We start from the raw sequence: 15,348 nt of genomic DNA on the forward strand, positions 1-15,348 counted from the left end.
CCTTTCGAAGCTCCTGACCTCGCGTAGCCACCTTCTCATCATGGCCTCTGTTTTTGTAGTCGTCTCGACGCACACCCCGCCCATTGACCCGGAATTCTTCTCTGTCAGGGTCGCGGGGCCCCAAGCCCCTATTTTTGCGCCTGCGCGCCAAGGTGGCTCGGATGCCGGCGGCTACCGTGGGTGAGAGAAGATGGCGCTTGATGGGCCGGAGCAGGTACGGCGGCTGCGGTGGCCGGGTGGGACGGGGCCTCGATGCGAAGCAGGCGCGATCCGAGGTGGGCAGTCGGCCGAGGCAAAAGGGTCGGGTGGGTTGGGGGGGTGGACCAGTCCAGACTGGGCCCTGCGCGGGACCGGATCTGCTGTGTCAGCGCCGCCCGCGGCGGGTCAGAGCAGGGCCGGGAGAGAAAGCCCCGGGGGAAGCGGAGCGAATGAGGGGAAGACGGGAGCGGAGCCGGCCTGTCCGCGAGTCGTGCGAGGCAGGGCCCCGTTCCTCCTGGTGGCTCCGCCTGTAGTGGTGACACCTGGGTTTGTATAGCGCTTGGCTCGGTACAAAGCGCTCTCGTGCATGTTGTCCCTTGATGCTCCTGAAAGTCTTACGAGGTAGGCGGCATTCTCCTCCTGCTTTGAGTTTACTCGCGGGGAAGTGGAGGGTTCTAAAGAGATGACTGAGGGATTCAACCCAAATCCCATTCCTCCAAAGTCCAGGCTTTTTTCCCTTGCATTTTGGGGGTTGGGGGGCTGTCTAATAATTACCCTGTGTCTTCAGATGGAGCTGGAAGAGGGGAAGGCAGGCAGCGGACTCCGCCAATATTATCTGTCCAAGATCGAAGAACTCCAGGTGAGGATGGACCACAGAGGCAGCTAGGAGGGGATGAAGGACTGGAGTATGTTTATATAAACCCACTAGTCCACTGGGGGCGCAGTGGAAGAAGTAACTGGTCAAGGATAGGAGTATATGAAGTTAAGTTTCTTGTTTCTCTCACTTCTCACCCTTTGAAGGTAATCAGTATACACGGTTTTTTACACATCGTTGGCTGTCAGATTTTGACGTAAGAGGTACTCTTTGCCAAATACTATTCCTTTTAGGAGAAGTTTGAATTGAGCGTTTCTTATAAAAGGTAACGCGGAAGCTGGGATGAGACGTAGCACACGGGCTGGGGCAGGGTGAGAGTGAGAAGGGAGACCGAACCTCCCTGTTGGGATAATGCGGATCCCATGGGACCGAATAAAAGGAGTTGGGCCACCCAGTGCCCTAGCCTGAAGAGGGGGCAGGGACCGTAGCAATAAGGGAAATATACACACTGGATGAAAGAAAGTCACAAGGACGGTTTCTGAACTCCTGGCGTATTTGCAGCTTTCATATTCGGTCTATGATTTTTGAAGTGCCTTTACATGGGATTTTCTTTGTTCTTCACAATAGTCCTGAGAAGAGGCAGGGTAGGGGACGCTAGATCTACTTCCAGTTCGGTAACATCGTGACCTTTTAAAAGGTTTCCCTTAGCTTTAGCTACCTGTTAGTTGGCAGCGGTGGGCTTAGAACTTAGGCTTTGGACTCAGTGATGTTCCCGCTCTACCATGTTATTGTCTTGCAAGGAGTTGACTATGTGAGGCAGCTGTGACTTTTATCAGGACTTGCTATTCCTGGTCCAGTATTAGGGCAACTAGTCTTTTTTCATGGCCGCTCTAGGCCCCAGAGGGACTCCTGGAGGAAAGGATAGTCTTTAAGATCATATCGGACAGTCTGGAACGTGCAGGTGGCCCTGTGCTCTTCTGTCACTTAGCTCGTACCAGCCTGTGAGGATCTTGGCCAAGACCATAACCTCCTGTTGTTTTCTGCTGTTTCTTGTCCTCCGTAGTTGATTGTAAATGATAAGAGCCAAAATCTCCGGAGGCTGCAGGCACAGAGGAATGAGCTTAATGCAAAAGGTGAGGAGGGAAAGGTGGGAAGGCTGCATTTGGCCAGTCTGTCCAAGGTCTGTCTGAACCTGCCTAAATTGAGACTTGAGACTTCACGTTTGGTGCTTATTGTTTCTCGTATAGTCCAAGGTTACACTTTACACTGTTATGTAGTTGTTCATATGCATGCTTCTCCCCATTGTAACCCCTTTAGAAATTAAATTCTGACTTTATTTTTGTGGTCTTCTAAAACTTCAAATTGGTGCTTAATTCATGCCTGTCAAATGGAGTTGTGAGAGAAGACACTGAAGAAGCTGGGTGACCCCTATGTCTGTTTCCCATCCAGTTCGCCTATTGCGGGAAGAACTACAGCTGCTGCAGGAACAGGGCTCTTATGTGGGGGAAGTAGTCCGGGCCATGGATAAGAAAAAAGTGTTGGTTAAGGTAAAAGCATGATTGACCCCCAGGGAGCAGCCCAAAGCCCAACGCATTCCCACACCTCTGTGTGTAGCATTGCCAAGACACTCTTCTATTATTTTAGGACTCCTGGGTCTTCCTGGGCGAGGTGGGTAGTTTGTTGGTTGTCAGGAAAGGTCACGAACCCTTGTTTCTATAGGTGCATCCTGAAGGCAAGTTTGTCGTAGATGTGGACAAGAACATCGACATCAATGATGTGAGTGCTGCAGGTGAGGTGGGAGGTTGGGCTCAGCTCTTAGCACACTACCTCCTAAAACTCTCCCCTTACCCAGGTGACACCCAATTGCCGGGTGGCTCTAAGAAATGACAGCTACACTCTGCACAAGATCTTGCCCAACAAGGTAGACCCACTGGTGTCACTGATGATGGTGGAGAAGGTGCCAGATTCAACCTATGAGATGATCGGTGGATTAGACAAGCAGATAAAGGAGATCAAAGAAGTAATTGAGCTGCCTGTCAAGCATCCTGAGCTATTTGAAGCACTGGGCATTGCACAGCCCAAGGTGAGAAGCAAGATTTCTGTGGAAGGGTCATGCTGTTACTGGCACGTCCTGCCCTTGCCAAAGTGAGTACAGGGCTCGGGAGGTGTCTGGACCCCCACTTAATGCTGGCCCTCCCCATGGAAGAGGGGCTGGAGAATGCAGCCAGGGTACTGAGGTAGTTCAGAAAGTAGCACTAGAAAGGACCTTGACATTCATGATTTATACCCCTGGCATCTAGCACGGGATCTAGCCCAGGGTGAACACCCAGTAAATGTTCACGGAGTGTAATGTGGGGATGGCTTCTGCCCTGAGTTCTGCTGTTTCTCTCTAGGGGGTGCTGCTGTATGGACCCCCCGGCACTGGGAAGACACTGTTGGCCCGGGCGGTGGCTCATCATACAGACTGTACCTTTATTCGGGTCTCTGGTTCCGAGTTGGTACAGAAATTCATTGGGGAAGGTAACTATGGCTAGAAACAATAAAACCAAGAAGTGACGGGGGTGGAGGTGAGGTAGGGAGCTCATTGCCTTCGTAACGCCAGCTTGGCCTCTGCACAGGGGCAAGAATGGTGAGGGAACTATTTGTCATGGCACGAGAACACGCTCCATCGATCATCTTCATGGATGAAATTGATTCCATTGGCTCCTCACGGCTGGAAGGGGGTTCTGGAGGGGATAGTGAGGTACAGCGGACAATGCTGGAGTTGCTCAACCAGTTGGATGGCTTTGAGGCCACCAAGAATATCAAGGTAAGGTGGCATCTAAGGGAAGACCCTGGGTGAGGTACAGCCCAAGGCAGGGTTTGGCCGGAGCCACCACCCGCCTTTTCCATTCAGGTTATCATGGCTACTAATAGGATTGACATCCTGGATTCAGCGCTGCTTCGCCCTGGGCGCATCGACAGAAAAATTGAATTCCCACCCCCCAACGAGGAGGTTTGTGAGGGGCAGAACAGGGAATGGCTCTGGCTGTGGGAGTAGGCCACAGGGCTCAGGCTTCTCCTTTCCTTTCTAGGCCCGGCTGGACATTTTAAAGATTCATTCTCGGAAAATGAACCTGACCCGGGGTATCAACCTGCGGAAAATTGCTGAGCTCATGCCTGGAGCCTCAGGGGCTGAAGTGAAGGTAATCAGGGAGCCCAAGGAAAAGGGGGCAGAGGTGGAAAGCTGTGGGGTCAAGGGCACAGCACAGTGCCTGACTTCCTTTCTCTGCTCAGGGTGTGTGCACCGAAGCCGGCATGTATGCCCTGCGGGAGCGGCGAGTCCACGTCACCCAGGAGGACTTTGAGATGGCTGTAGCCAAGGTAGAGGCCTCCATCTTTCTGCTTTGCTGACGGCATCTCGAGCAGGGGGGACAGAGGGTGTGTTCATTCTGTTTGTAACTTCATGCTTTCTCTCTCCAGGTCATGCAGAAGGATAGTGAGAAAAATATGTCTATCAAGAAGCTATGGAAGTAAGGTGCTTGTCTTTTGTGTGGATCCCTCAAATAAAGCTCTGCCGGACAAGCCTTAAGGACTTCAGTCTGTTAACGAGTGGCCATACTATTCAATGACCAGGTCCAGGTACCACCAATAAACAAAGATTTATTTGGAAATTTCCAACCTGCCAGAAGTGGCACTTGCCAAGCCCTGGGGTCCACCCTCCTACCAAGCTCCAAAGGGCAACAACAGTCCTCCCCACCTCCCCCCTCACACCCCCTGCCCTCCACCGTGTGGAGCACACACCCGTGTACCTCAGGCCGTGCCAGAGAACTGGAGTCCCCTCGGAGGAGGCTCCACCACCTTGGACTCAAGAGCTAGGGTGACAGCCCTCTGGCATCTGAGGAGATGATGGCGGCCAGAGCCGCTTGCATAGATTGAGGAAAGAAAATACGGAAGGAGGCACCAAACAGGACTCCCTGAAAACCCCAACTTACCCCTGTACAAAAAAGTGGCTCCCGCATAGAAAAACCTGCTTCCCACATAGTGCAAATACCCAAAGGAAAGGAAAAAACCAGCAGCAAGGCTGGGCTGGTAGGAATGGCGAAGAACTTTGGTTTAGAAAGGCTAGGAAGAGTGTGAGCTGTGCTCCTCTTCCTCACCCAGCTCCCCAGAGCCAGCTCGCACACTGGCCCCAAGGGGGTCTGTAAACAAGCAAAGCCAGCAGGCCTGGTTCTGAAATGTCTCCATGACAATGTCAAAGTACAGCCTCCAGCGGACCTACTTGGGCCTGCCTGCCTGCAGGGAGCAGAGGAGGCATCTCTTGTGAACCCATTTAAAGCCAAAGTATGAAGTAAGTATAAGGCTTTGGGGACCAAGCAACAACGAATCCTATCACTACATTTATGAAACTATAGCTGGGGAGAACGGGTAACAGGACACAGCCCTCACCCCATCCTTAGCCTATGTGTCTGTGGCCCCAGAGAGTGGTCCCCTTCCAGGCAGAGGAGGGGTTCCCTGAGCGGTTAGGTCAAGCGGATTCCCAGCACCTGTTCCAGTTCTTGCCTTCGCTGCTGCACCTGGAGAGGAGAGACAAGTGGTTGAGGCCGCTGCTGCTCACAAGCTCAAGAGGGTGCACAGGGCAGAGCCTCACCTTGGCAAAGATGTGCCTCCCCACTGCTTCCTGGGCCCAGGGCTGGTGGTAGAAAGCAGCTCGTCTCTCCTCCTCAGGATTCCCAATCACATCAGTGATGATCTGCAGAAAGCCAGAAAGAGAGCTGTCTGTATGCAGTTTCCACCCCTGTGCAAGTCTGCCCCTGGAAGCGGTAGTAGTGAGGGGGGTAAACCTTCCCTAGGGCTGCGTGAAATCCACCTCAGGAAGAGGAGCGCACCTTGAGGTCTCGGCGCTGAGAACGGAGCCATTCCTGGATGAAGTCCTGAGGGTCCGTGCTAAAGCTGAGCATGAAATCCCTCTGGGTCTTCAGCTGGTTGATGGACTCAATGGTCTCATGGATCTGGAGAAAGGAGTACACATGTCAGACTGGCCCCCACTCCCAAGGAGTCCTGTTTCCAGGCCTCACCCCTAAGGACTCAGAGATCCTATCCCAAGGTGCTTTGTGTACAGAAATGCCCAGGAGAGCCTGCCCACTCCCATCTTGGGTCCTATAGAAGGCTGGAGAGGCAGAGGGCCCACCTTGACATCGAGGGAGGCAATCTCCTGCTGATTGGTGGTAGAGGCCAGAAAATTGCTCATCTGGGCCTTGAGTGGGTCGTCTACCTCCACATCAATGTCGTAACATGCTGTCTTCTTCTGGTCATTAGGGTCTACGCTGCAGGCAGGACACCAGCGGGAAGGATAAGCACACAGCTATATCCATCCCACCCGCCTGAGCCAAACCTGCTGCTTCTCTTTGGCTTTTAGATCAAGCCAAAAGTAAATGGCTCTTAAAAGAGTCTTCCCATCCCCATTTCTTTCTTTCTTTCTTTTTTTTTTAATTTTTTTTTTATTTATTTATGATAGTCACAGAGAGAGAGAGAGAAAAGCAAAGACATAGGCAGAGGGTGAAGCAGGCTCCATGCACCAGGAGCCCGATGTGGGATTCGATCCCGGGTCTCCAGGATCACGCCCTTGGCCAAAGGCAGGTGCCAAACCGCTGTGCCACCCAGGGATCCCCCCATCCCCATTTCTATTTACCTAATGACATGGTTGATGACAATGGGGTCTGGATGCTGCAGCAACCCAGCCAGCTTCATGGGAATCTCAGAGAAACGAAGTCGGCCACAACTGAAGATCTAGAGAGTATAGAGGTTTGGTGATGCCTCTGAGGGCACAGGAAGTGTGGAGACTGTGGCCAAGAACCAGCCTCGTGGGGTTTTGGTGCAGTGGGCAGAGCAGGGGCCTTGAGAATCGCAAGGAGGATGGCGGCCAGCTCACCTGGCGGAAGTAACGGTTGCAATTGATGTACTCGCGCTCGTGCCCATCCTGCAGTTGGTTGTGTTTGATATAAAGCCAAAGAGCCTGCATGATGGCCGCCCTTGTCTGTGTGTGCACCCCCAGCAGCCTTGCCAGTCGGGGGTCCAACTTGTACTGGGGAGGCTGGAAATGAACAGAGGAGAGTCAGGGGTGGGGCTGAGTTCTTAATGAGAAACCAAAGTGGAAGGATTCACAACAGGAACCTGCCCCCCTCCCCCAGAGGACTCCCTGTGGCCCCAGACATTTGTCACCTGATGATCTAGCATGAGCAGGAGGGTGCACTTGACGTTGAGGTCTCCAGGCCGTTTGACCTGGAAGCCATCAGTCTCCTGGGTGGTGGGCATCCGGTGCCACTGGCGGGGAGGAGGGGAGCAGACCTCATCACTAAGGGAGTAGGCATGAGCATCCACGCTTGGCCCTCCAAGAGACCAAGGTCCCCCAGCAGGTCCACCCATGCTCCCCATGCCCCAGGGCCACTCTCACCTCCACCAGGTGGTTGTCAGGCCCGTATAACTCTTTGTCCAGCTCAATGACGAGGCTTTTAAAGAATGAAGAAAACTTCCTCTTCTGTTTGCTAGGCTGGGGAACGGTAACGGGCATGAGCTGGGGCTGCTGCTAGGCTCTCAAACCTAGCTAAGCTAAGCGCCCCCATACCACTTCACCCCTGAAACTCAGGGGTACTGAAGACTTGGACCCTGGAGGAAGCGATGAGACTAGGCAGAGTGGGGCCTGGAGGCCTAGAAGGGCTCTGCGCACAGCAGCCCACAGGGACTGAGAGATGGGTACCCCTTCCTCCAGACACCTCACTGCCGGCAAGGTAACTACTGTCACAGCTGTGCACGTCAGCCTCCAACCTCTGACGGCCCAGAGCTGACCCCTGCAGCAGAGCCCTCTCCCTCAGGCAGGACTTCTCCAAAGTGCCCAAGTGTCTGGCCCCAGTCTTAAGCCCCCACAGGCCACCTCCCCTCCAGACGCCACATTTCCCAACTCACATCATCCAGCAGTTTTCCCTCCACTCGGAGTTCCCAGGAAGCCACCTTGTCCCCTGCAGGGGTCCCCCCAGGGGGCCCCGCGGTGCCCGCAGTATCGCCTTCTGCCTTGCTGGGACTGAACGTATTGGAAATATAGATGCGCAGCTTTCGTTTTTGCTAGAGCGAGAAAGACAGCCAGCTAGCAGTGGGCCAACATGCTGGGACACAGTGCTGCCCGATGTTTCTGTCTGGACTCATTCAGCATGGATACTGCCTGTGGATGAGGGGCCAGGCACCTTGCTAGGCACTGGAAACGAGGAGTCAGAAATCCCAGGCCCAGACTTTAAGGAACTCACAGTCCTGGGGGAGGGAGATGGACTTCCGAATTCCAGCACAGTGGGATCGGTGGGGTGACAGGGACATACAGGGTTTTATCGGGCAAATCAAAGCTTCCAGCTCACACTTTAAACACAACTCAAACACTCATCAGGCCCCAAAGTAACCTTGTCTCTGGAAAACTTTCATTACTCAGGGGACTGTTTTAGAGTATTATTTTTTAAAAGGAGTGGGGAGGTGTGGGAGGAGACTGGAATTACCCTTATCTACCCTCTAGTCTTGCCCTGCAAACTTCTGACCACAATCCATAAGAATCATGTTTTCAATCATGATCAAGGATCCACATATATACACAAATATCTGAAACAAAATGTTATGAAATGATATTTTCTGGGACGCTTGGGTGGCTCAGTGGTTGAGCATCTGCCTTTGGCTCAGAGCATGATCCCCAAGTTCTGGGATTGAGTCCCACATCAGACTTCCTGCATGGAGCCTGCTTATCCCTCTACCTATGTCTCTGCCTCTCTCTCTCTGTCTCTCGTGAATGAATAAATAAAATCTTAAAAAAAAAAATGACATTTTCACCACTATGGTAAGTACTATACTACTGTGAAGTATTAGAACTTCTATTTTTTTTAAGATTTTATTTATTCATTCACGAGTGACAGAGAGAGACAGAGAGAGAGAGAGGCAGAGACACAGGCAGAGGAAGAAGCAGGCTCCATGCAGGGAGCCGGATGCAGGACTGGATCCCGGGTCTCCATGATCATGCCCCGGGGCCAAAGGAAGGCGGTGCTAAACCGCTGAGCCACCCAGGCTGCCCTAGAACTTCTATTTTGTATTTTGTTAAAAACATGCTGGTCCCACCACATGAAATTGAGTTCATGCTTCACTAATGGGCTGCATCCGGCAGTGCGAGAAATCACAGCCCCATGCTTGGCCTCTGGCAATTAAGGCCAAGGAGAGGTAGAGAAGTCTGAGGGCCCAGGACTGGCCAGGGCTGCACACGCACCGTCAGAGGCTTTTTGATGGCCTCTTGGATCTCCATCCGCTTTCGGGCAATGGTCTGGTCCAGCTTCCGCTCAAAAGCCAAGAGATCCATGTACGCCTGAGACTCTGGGACAAGCTCCCGAATCTGGAGGAAGGAAGGATTTTGGCTTGTTTCAGCAGCAGCTCTGGCTCCCTGCTCGCCAATCCCAGGATTGGGGGAGCTTGATAGCACCCACAGTCTGCCAGCCACTGGGCAGGCCTCGTCGGCCCCCGCCCAACATACTCACTCGCTGAGGTAGAACCTTATCTGCCATCTTCCTCCTCTTTAGCCTAGGGAGGACAAAAACTCGTTTAAGACCTCATTGGTCCAAACACACCTCCCCCCACCCACCCTTCCAGCCCCTGGGTCCCTCCCCAGGAAGAGCCAGGAGTCTTCCTCAGTTATCAGAGCTCTCAGGGCAGAAGGAATTGCTCTGCTACCACTAGAGTTGAGCTGGGTAGAGGGAGGAGAAACAGGATGGTCTTACCCCCGGCGCTGGGCGGGCATTGGGGGCTGGGCCTGGGGCACAAGCAGGCGTTTTCGGAATGGGTCCATCATGGTGGGTGGCATGCCAGGTCGAAGTGGAGCAGCTGTGCCAAATGGGGAGCCGGCGGGGGGTCCCACCTGCAAGCCAGCCATGGGCATCCGGCTCCCCGGTGACATACCAGGCCGCTGGGGGAAGCAAACCAAAGGGGGCGCATAGGTCAGCGGCAGGGCACCCCGGGGCCCACAGCCCATTCTCTCCATCCTTCTCTTGGGCCGAGGGCTGGCCCACAGCAGCACACAGTGGAGCTCAGGTGGGAGGGCCGGGAACAAAGGAGAGCAGGTGCTGGAGGGCAGAAATGTAAACCACACCTGCCCTGCCCCCGCCCCCCCCCACCCGGGCAGGGCATCGCTGGCAGCCAATGAGGCCTGCCCACACCTGGGGGTGGGAGGAGTCCTGCCGAGAGGGAAGGGCCTGTCACCACCCTCCAGCCCCCTGGGGCCGTGCCCTGCTCCCCGGACCAGCAGGTGGTGAGGCTCTACAGACATTCCCGACGCCCTCAGACGGCACCACAGGCCTTTTCCTTCCCAGTTTGAGAGAAAAGCATGGCGTAGGGCAGTGTCCCAGCCAGGTGGAGGGTGTGGTGTGACATGAACAGGCACAACCCCAGCCTCCATCCCCTGGCACCAGCGCAGTGGTGTGACCACGGGGAGGACAGCCGTCCACAGGGCTGGCAAGCCCACCCCAGGTGAGCAAGCTCTAGCAGGAAGGCTTGGAGCACGTCCCAGCTGGAGGGGGTGGCCTCAGGCGGAGCACAGAGACCATCTGGTCACCATATGGCCCCTACTTACAGCCCAGAACCGGACCCTTCTCTCCAGCTCTGGGCTGCCCTGCTCCCTACCCCGACACAGAAGACCCCAAGAGGAGAGCTGGGGCTCCGGGGTGGCCTGTGGGAGAGCAGCTGGCCCCTGGACCCTGTGGTCTACGCACCACCTGGCAGCTGAGGCTGCCGGGCTTTAACCCAGCCCCACAACCTCAAACTGGAGAATGGAGAGATTATCCTGGGATAAGAGATCACTCATGGGGCCACCAGGAATATGGGTGACAAAAACGGCTTCTGTAGAAGCCCGCAGAAGGATTTCCCATCCAAACCCAGCTCCCCAACATTTCTGGGAGTAACCCCGGCCCTCAGCCCCCCTCTCCACAGCTGCTGCCGGCAAGGCCTGTTTGGCAGCTCTGCCTTGCACACACTGTCCCTGGCAGCTTCACAGGGCTGGCCCCGGGGCCCAGATTATGCAACCGGCACAACTACCCAACCAAGCCAGGCTGGGTGTGGAGTTGCACCAAATCAGAGGACCCCCCCCCCCCCGTATCACACACCCTCCCACCCAGTATCATGGAGATGAGATTCTTCCCCCACTTTCTCATCTAACACTGAACTCATGTTCTCGGCACAGAGGGTCAGACTCTTGACCAGAGGCAGAGATGGAGAAAAATAACCAGAGATGGAGGGAAGGGCAAAGAAGAGCAGGTGGGAGAAGGAGTTAAACATTGGGGGGGGGGGGGGCGCCTCGGGAGTCCTGCCACAACTTCTCATCACGAAAAGATTCATCTGAGCTGTTCAAAAGTGAAAGACAGCCTGTTTCTTGGCCTTAATGAGCCATGGCCAGAGATTACAGAAAAAAACTCTAGTGTGGCCACAGCTGTAAGCCCAGGCTCCAGACATCCTAGACACATTTTCCCCACCCCAAGCCAGAGGAAGAGCAACAGAAGCAGTGGGGTCTGCAGAGAGGAAGCCAGGGCCCTGTGGTCCCCGGGAAGCCATGCACTGGGGTGTACACAAAACCTCCCGGCACTCTCCCAGGCAGGTGCTCCTGCAGCAGGAAGCCCCAAGTCAAGGCGGCAGGGGGTGGAAAAGGCTCCTCCCAGACATCTGCTCTAGACTTCCCAGGCACACAGCGCCCCCAGGCTCGCCAGGGCCCCAGGCTTCTCCCAAGAGAGAAAAGGGGCCCCCCGGGGGGGGGGGGGAGGTACTTACAGCTCATGAAGTCCTAGCTTGGTCTTGCCAAGCTCCACACCTGCTCTTTGGAGCACCAGTTAACTCCTCTTCAAGATTAAAAAAAGGAAAAAACAAAACACCCCAAAACAAATCCCAGTCAGGCCACTCAAGGCTCTGTAAGTCCCTGCCTGCAGTAAAGCTGAAGCTAGGAAGTGTGTGACAATGTCCTCTCCCTTGCCCGGCAGCAGCCCACGTCCTAAGTGTGACTCTACCTCCACTGCCCAGGACAGCGGGGCACGTGGCTGGGCCTAATGCTGCACCTCCAGAGAGCACGCAGCACCCTGCCTCAAAGCCTGTGGCCCTGGCGCCCCTGGTGGCCCAGGCCTAAGAGAAGGGAACATACCCCTCCATAAGCAGAAAATATTTTGAACTCTGGAGTGAACCCAACAATCTGGGTTTCTTTGGGTTTTGTTTTGTCTTTCTTTTTTTTTTTTTTAAAGATTTTATTTATTTATTCATGAGAGGCAGAGACACAGGCAGAGGCAGAAGCAGGCTCCATGCAGGGAGCCCGACATGGGACTCGATCCTGGGTCCCCAGGATCAGACACTGGGCTGAAGGCGGCACTAAACCACTGAGCCACCCAAACTGCCCCATTTCTTGTTTTCCTTAAGCTCTTCTGTTGAGTATGATCCACAGCTAGATCCACTGTGTGGAGGGAGGTGGGTCATCACTTCCCCTCTTTCCATGGGTTCCCTAACTTGCCCCACTTGGCCTGGAAAGCCTTGCTCTTCTAGCTCACCTCATGTACCCTAACAGACAGGACCCCCTTTGCTCCTCTGAAGTCCCATCTCCTGGAAGTCACACAACTGGACCTGGAAAGAGGCCAAGCAGAATCTTACTCGAACTTAGCCAGGGTGAACTGGGTCTTCCCTCTCCCCTTGGATCCTCTACTGTCCCTTCCTGGAGGAGGAGGAAGAGGTGATGAAAAGCTGATGGGACAGGAAGCTTGCAGAAGCAGAGCAGAAGCTCAGTGCCTACCCTTTGGTCCCCAACCCTAGCAGCCTGGGGCTCCCCAGCCAGTCAGCTGGACCTTGCCACTGGCCCAAGGCCACTCCCTACATAGGGCTGTGGAACCCATTCTCCAGGGGCTTCCCCCGGCCACACTGCTCACAGCTTTTGAACAGAGGCAACTGGAGAGGCTCCTATCTCTTCTCAGACCAAAGGCCCAGAGAGACTCCAAGGCCTGTGCTCAGCTAGCCAGCCCAGGGGCTGTAATGACTCATGTCGGGACCCCTCAGCATCAGCTTGGACCCATGAATCCACAAGTGGGAAAGCAAGATGGGAAAGATGGGAGTCACTGGCACTATCTCTGTCAGTACCCAGATATTTTGTTTTCTTTACAGGGAGGAGGGGGGATGAAGAGTAAGTAGGAAAAATCAGGGTCCCCAGTTAGGTGTCTCTTTAGAAAGTAAGGGCCCAGGGCTCTGAGGGGGGCAGCGAGGGAGATAAGCATATCCTATCCTATGAGGATCCATTTGTGGAGCCTCTACCTGGAGACCAGAGAGAGTCAGCCCCAGCTCCCTTGGGAGATTAGCAAAGAAGCCAGTGCCAAACGCTGGGGCACACGGGTTGGGTGGGATATGACATTGTTAGAACCTAAAGGCTAAATAAGAGTGCAGAGAGAGTGCAAAAAAGGATGGGCACAATTCCCAAGCATTCTGGGGCAACCAGAAACAATGGACTGGAGAGGGGGGTACTGATGAGCCCCACCAGCAGGGTCAGGCCCTAAGGATGGAGTCTCTACCTCTCCGCAGCCTTTGAAGCTGCAACCTGAGACGTTCTCTCTTGGAAGCCAAACTCCAAAGGGGTCAGGACAGAACTCTTTGAAGCAACTCTCACAGACAGGCTCCTCCAGCCCCAGACCAGCAGGGCTCAGTGGAGCCTCTCTGCTCCTGCACACTAACCAACTCCTCGACACTAGGACACCAGGCAGAAAGCCAAAAGGAGAGTCGGCCCAGAACGCGCTGGGCTTTCCGCCTCCCTCAGGCCTGGCCACCACCAGCTCTGGTCGAACCCGGAGCCACCCCACGGGAGGGCTCCTGGGCCTGACCTGGAGCAGACCCTGCCCGGCACAGGCTGGGGTCCCCTTGCTCCGTTCTCCACCTCCCGGGCCGCGGGGAGCCAGGCCCTTCTTCCTCCCCATCAGCAGCTGGGAGCCATCTCAGACACGCTAGAACTCTGCCAGTTCCCAACTAGAAGAAAAAAAAAAGCCCAGCGCAGACTTGGAGCGGGACCAAGGCCAAGGCAGGGTAACCCTGGTTTCTCCGTGAGGGCCCTTTTGCATGCAAAACTTTCCCAGCACTTCCCCGAGCCCCCTTCCCTAAGACCTACACTAGACTTCTCGGCCCGCTCGCCCACAGCTCCCGGGCTCCGGTTCCTCCATCTCTCACTCAGAATCCCCGTTCCAAGAAAACCTCCAGACCCTCCCAACCGCTCCCAACCCTCCACCCCAGGGTCGCTCTGACCCTCTCCCCGAGCTGCCCCGCCGCCCGGCCTTGCCCTGCACCCCGTCCCGCGCACTCCGCACGCAGGGCCCCCGTGCCCCGCCCGGGGGCTGCCCCGCGGCCCCCACTCCAGGCCCCCATCGCCCCATCGCCCCGGGCGACCTCGCGGCGCCACCCGCCCGCCCGGCCGCGCTGCCCACCTGGTACTGCGCCGCGGGGCCCGCGGGGCCCATGGGGCGGAAGGCGGCGGCCCCGGGGCCCCCCACGCCGCCAGCCGGCCCTGGCCCCCTGAGCGCCGGTCCCGGCAGCATGCCGGGTCCCGCGGGCGGAGGCGGCGCTCCCAGGGCCGCGGCAACGGCGCCGCCACCAGGACTCAGCGGAGGCAGCGGGAACCCGCCCGCGCCACGGCCCGACATCGCTCCGTCCCGTCCGGCGGTGTCGCGATCCGGGCTCCGGGCTCCGTGTCGAGTCCGCTCCGCGATCCGTGCTCCGGGACTTCCCGATCTAAATTCCGGGTTCTGGGGCTTGTTGATCCGGGTTCCGGGATTTCCCAATACAAGTTCTCAAGTTCCTCCTCGCAGACCCGGTTTGGGGCAGGGCCGATCCTGATTCCGGTCCTGCCCGGGCAATTCCGGATCCGGGATCTGCTGCACGCCCGCCTGACGCTCGCGGCCTCCGGAGGTTTGGCCGCGGGAGTCCAGTTACCCGGAGGCGGCAACTAACTCCCAGCCCCGCCCAAACAAGCCCGGCGCTAGGCCCCGCCTAGAACCAGCAGTCCAATGCCACGGTGCCACTCAAATCCCGCCCCTCGCGAGACCCGCCCCCGGCAAGCACCGCCCCCAACCGCCAGCCCCCCCCAAGCCACGCCCCCACGCCTCGGGCCCGCCCTTGACCGGAGGGGCGGAGGCGGAAAGCTGCGCAGGAAGCGCTGTGCAAGGCGCGGGGTCAGAGGTTGAAGGTCACCTAAGGGCTTCAACCGAGAATGCGTGGGTAATTGCTGATCTCTCCCGCGTGAAGCCCAGTCCCCCAGGTTCCCAGTTACGCTCCCTGAAAATAGTTGACTTAAGTCGCTTTTTACGTTTTCGGCATTAAAGATTCAGCTTAGAGCTGTTTCCTGAGGCAGAAGAGCCGCCAGCTTCACTTTAATAGCCCATCCTGTTGGCTCAGAGCTGCCAAGGGACGTCAGCTGCCCCAGACCCAATCCAGCTGTGTGACGGGCTGACTTGGCCCTGCGCCGAGCTCTTATCGCATATTTTTAACGTGGTTCTGCCTCACTTTAA

The 15,348-nt window shown here is 56.0% G+C and overlaps 2 protein-coding genes across 4 annotated transcripts; one reads left to right on the forward strand and one right to left on the reverse strand.

Annotated features, from left to right (window-relative positions):
• The first annotated feature begins 93 nt into the window (after window positions 1-93).
• PSMC5 (proteasome 26S subunit, ATPase 5) lies at window positions 94-4,359 on the forward strand. 2 transcript variants are annotated; one of them, XM_055327951.1, is made up of 12 exons: window positions 94-214; window positions 767-838; window positions 1,857-1,926; window positions 2,243-2,340; window positions 2,513-2,569; window positions 2,646-2,876; window positions 3,187-3,313; window positions 3,412-3,602; window positions 3,690-3,788; window positions 3,868-3,978; window positions 4,070-4,156; window positions 4,256-4,359. In XM_055327951.1, the coding sequence occupies exons 1-12, from the start codon at window positions 191-193 to the stop codon at window positions 4,307-4,309; spliced, it is 1,221 nt and encodes a 406-aa protein (XP_055183926.1). In that variant the 5' UTR covers window positions 94-190; the 3' UTR covers window positions 4,310-4,359. The 2 variants fall into 2 exon arrangements, with proteins under 2 accessions (XP_055183926.1, XP_055183933.1); XM_055327958.1 differs by lacking the exon at window positions 94-214 and adding an exon at window positions 455-600.
• Window positions 4,360-4,484: 125 nt separating this feature from the next.
• Window positions 4,485-14,749, reverse strand: SMARCD2 (SWI/SNF related, matrix associated, actin dependent regulator of chromatin, subfamily d, member 2). 2 transcript variants are annotated; one of them, XM_055327931.1, is made up of 13 exons: window positions 14,269-14,749; window positions 9,568-9,752; window positions 9,328-9,370; window positions 9,063-9,185; window positions 7,736-7,891; window positions 7,227-7,322; window positions 6,995-7,096; window positions 6,705-6,866; window positions 6,465-6,562; window positions 5,964-6,099; window positions 5,662-5,784; window positions 5,424-5,525; window positions 4,485-5,349 (listed from the first exon to the last, which is right to left on the reverse strand). In XM_055327931.1, the coding sequence occupies exons 1-13, from the start codon at window positions 14,482-14,484 to the stop codon at window positions 5,296-5,298; spliced, it is 1,596 nt and encodes a 531-aa protein (XP_055183906.1). In that variant the 5' UTR covers window positions 14,485-14,749; the 3' UTR covers window positions 4,485-5,295. The 2 variants fall into 2 exon arrangements, with proteins under 2 accessions (XP_055183906.1, XP_055183913.1); XM_055327938.1 differs by lacking the exon at window positions 14,269-14,749 and adding an exon at window positions 11,603-11,916.
• Window positions 14,750-15,348: the final 599 nt, after the last annotated feature.

Source organism: Nyctereutes procyonoides, unplaced genomic scaffold (genome assembly GCF_905146905.1).
Source record: "Nyctereutes procyonoides isolate TBG_1078 unplaced genomic scaffold, NYPRO_anot_genome, whole genome shotgun sequence".
Classification (NCBI taxonomy): domain Eukaryota; kingdom Metazoa; phylum Chordata; class Mammalia; order Carnivora; family Canidae; genus Nyctereutes; species Nyctereutes procyonoides.

Coding starts and splice junctions, on each gene's coding strand:
- SMARCD2 (XM_055327931.1), bottom strand. CDS start 14,484: ATGTCGGGCCGTGGCGCGGGCGGGTTCCCGCTGCCTCCGCTGAGTCCT. Junction 7,323..7,735: donor AGGGAAAACTGCTGGATGAT/GTGAGTTGGGAA, acceptor ACCGTTCCCCAG/CCTAGCAAACAGAAGAGGAA. Junction 6,100..6,464: donor GTCATCAACCATGTCATTAG/GTAAATAGAAAT, acceptor TCCTGCCTGCAG/CGTAGACCCTAATGACCAGA.
- PSMC5 (XM_055327951.1), top strand. CDS start 191: ATGGCGCTTGATGGGCCGGAGCAG. Junction 215..766: donor CGCTTGATGGGCCGGAGCAG/GTACGGCGGCTG, acceptor CTGTGTCTTCAG/ATGGAGCTGGAAGAGGGGAA. Junction 4,157..4,255: donor TTGAGATGGCTGTAGCCAAG/GTAGAGGCCTCC, acceptor TTCTCTCTCCAG/GTCATGCAGAAGGATAGTGA.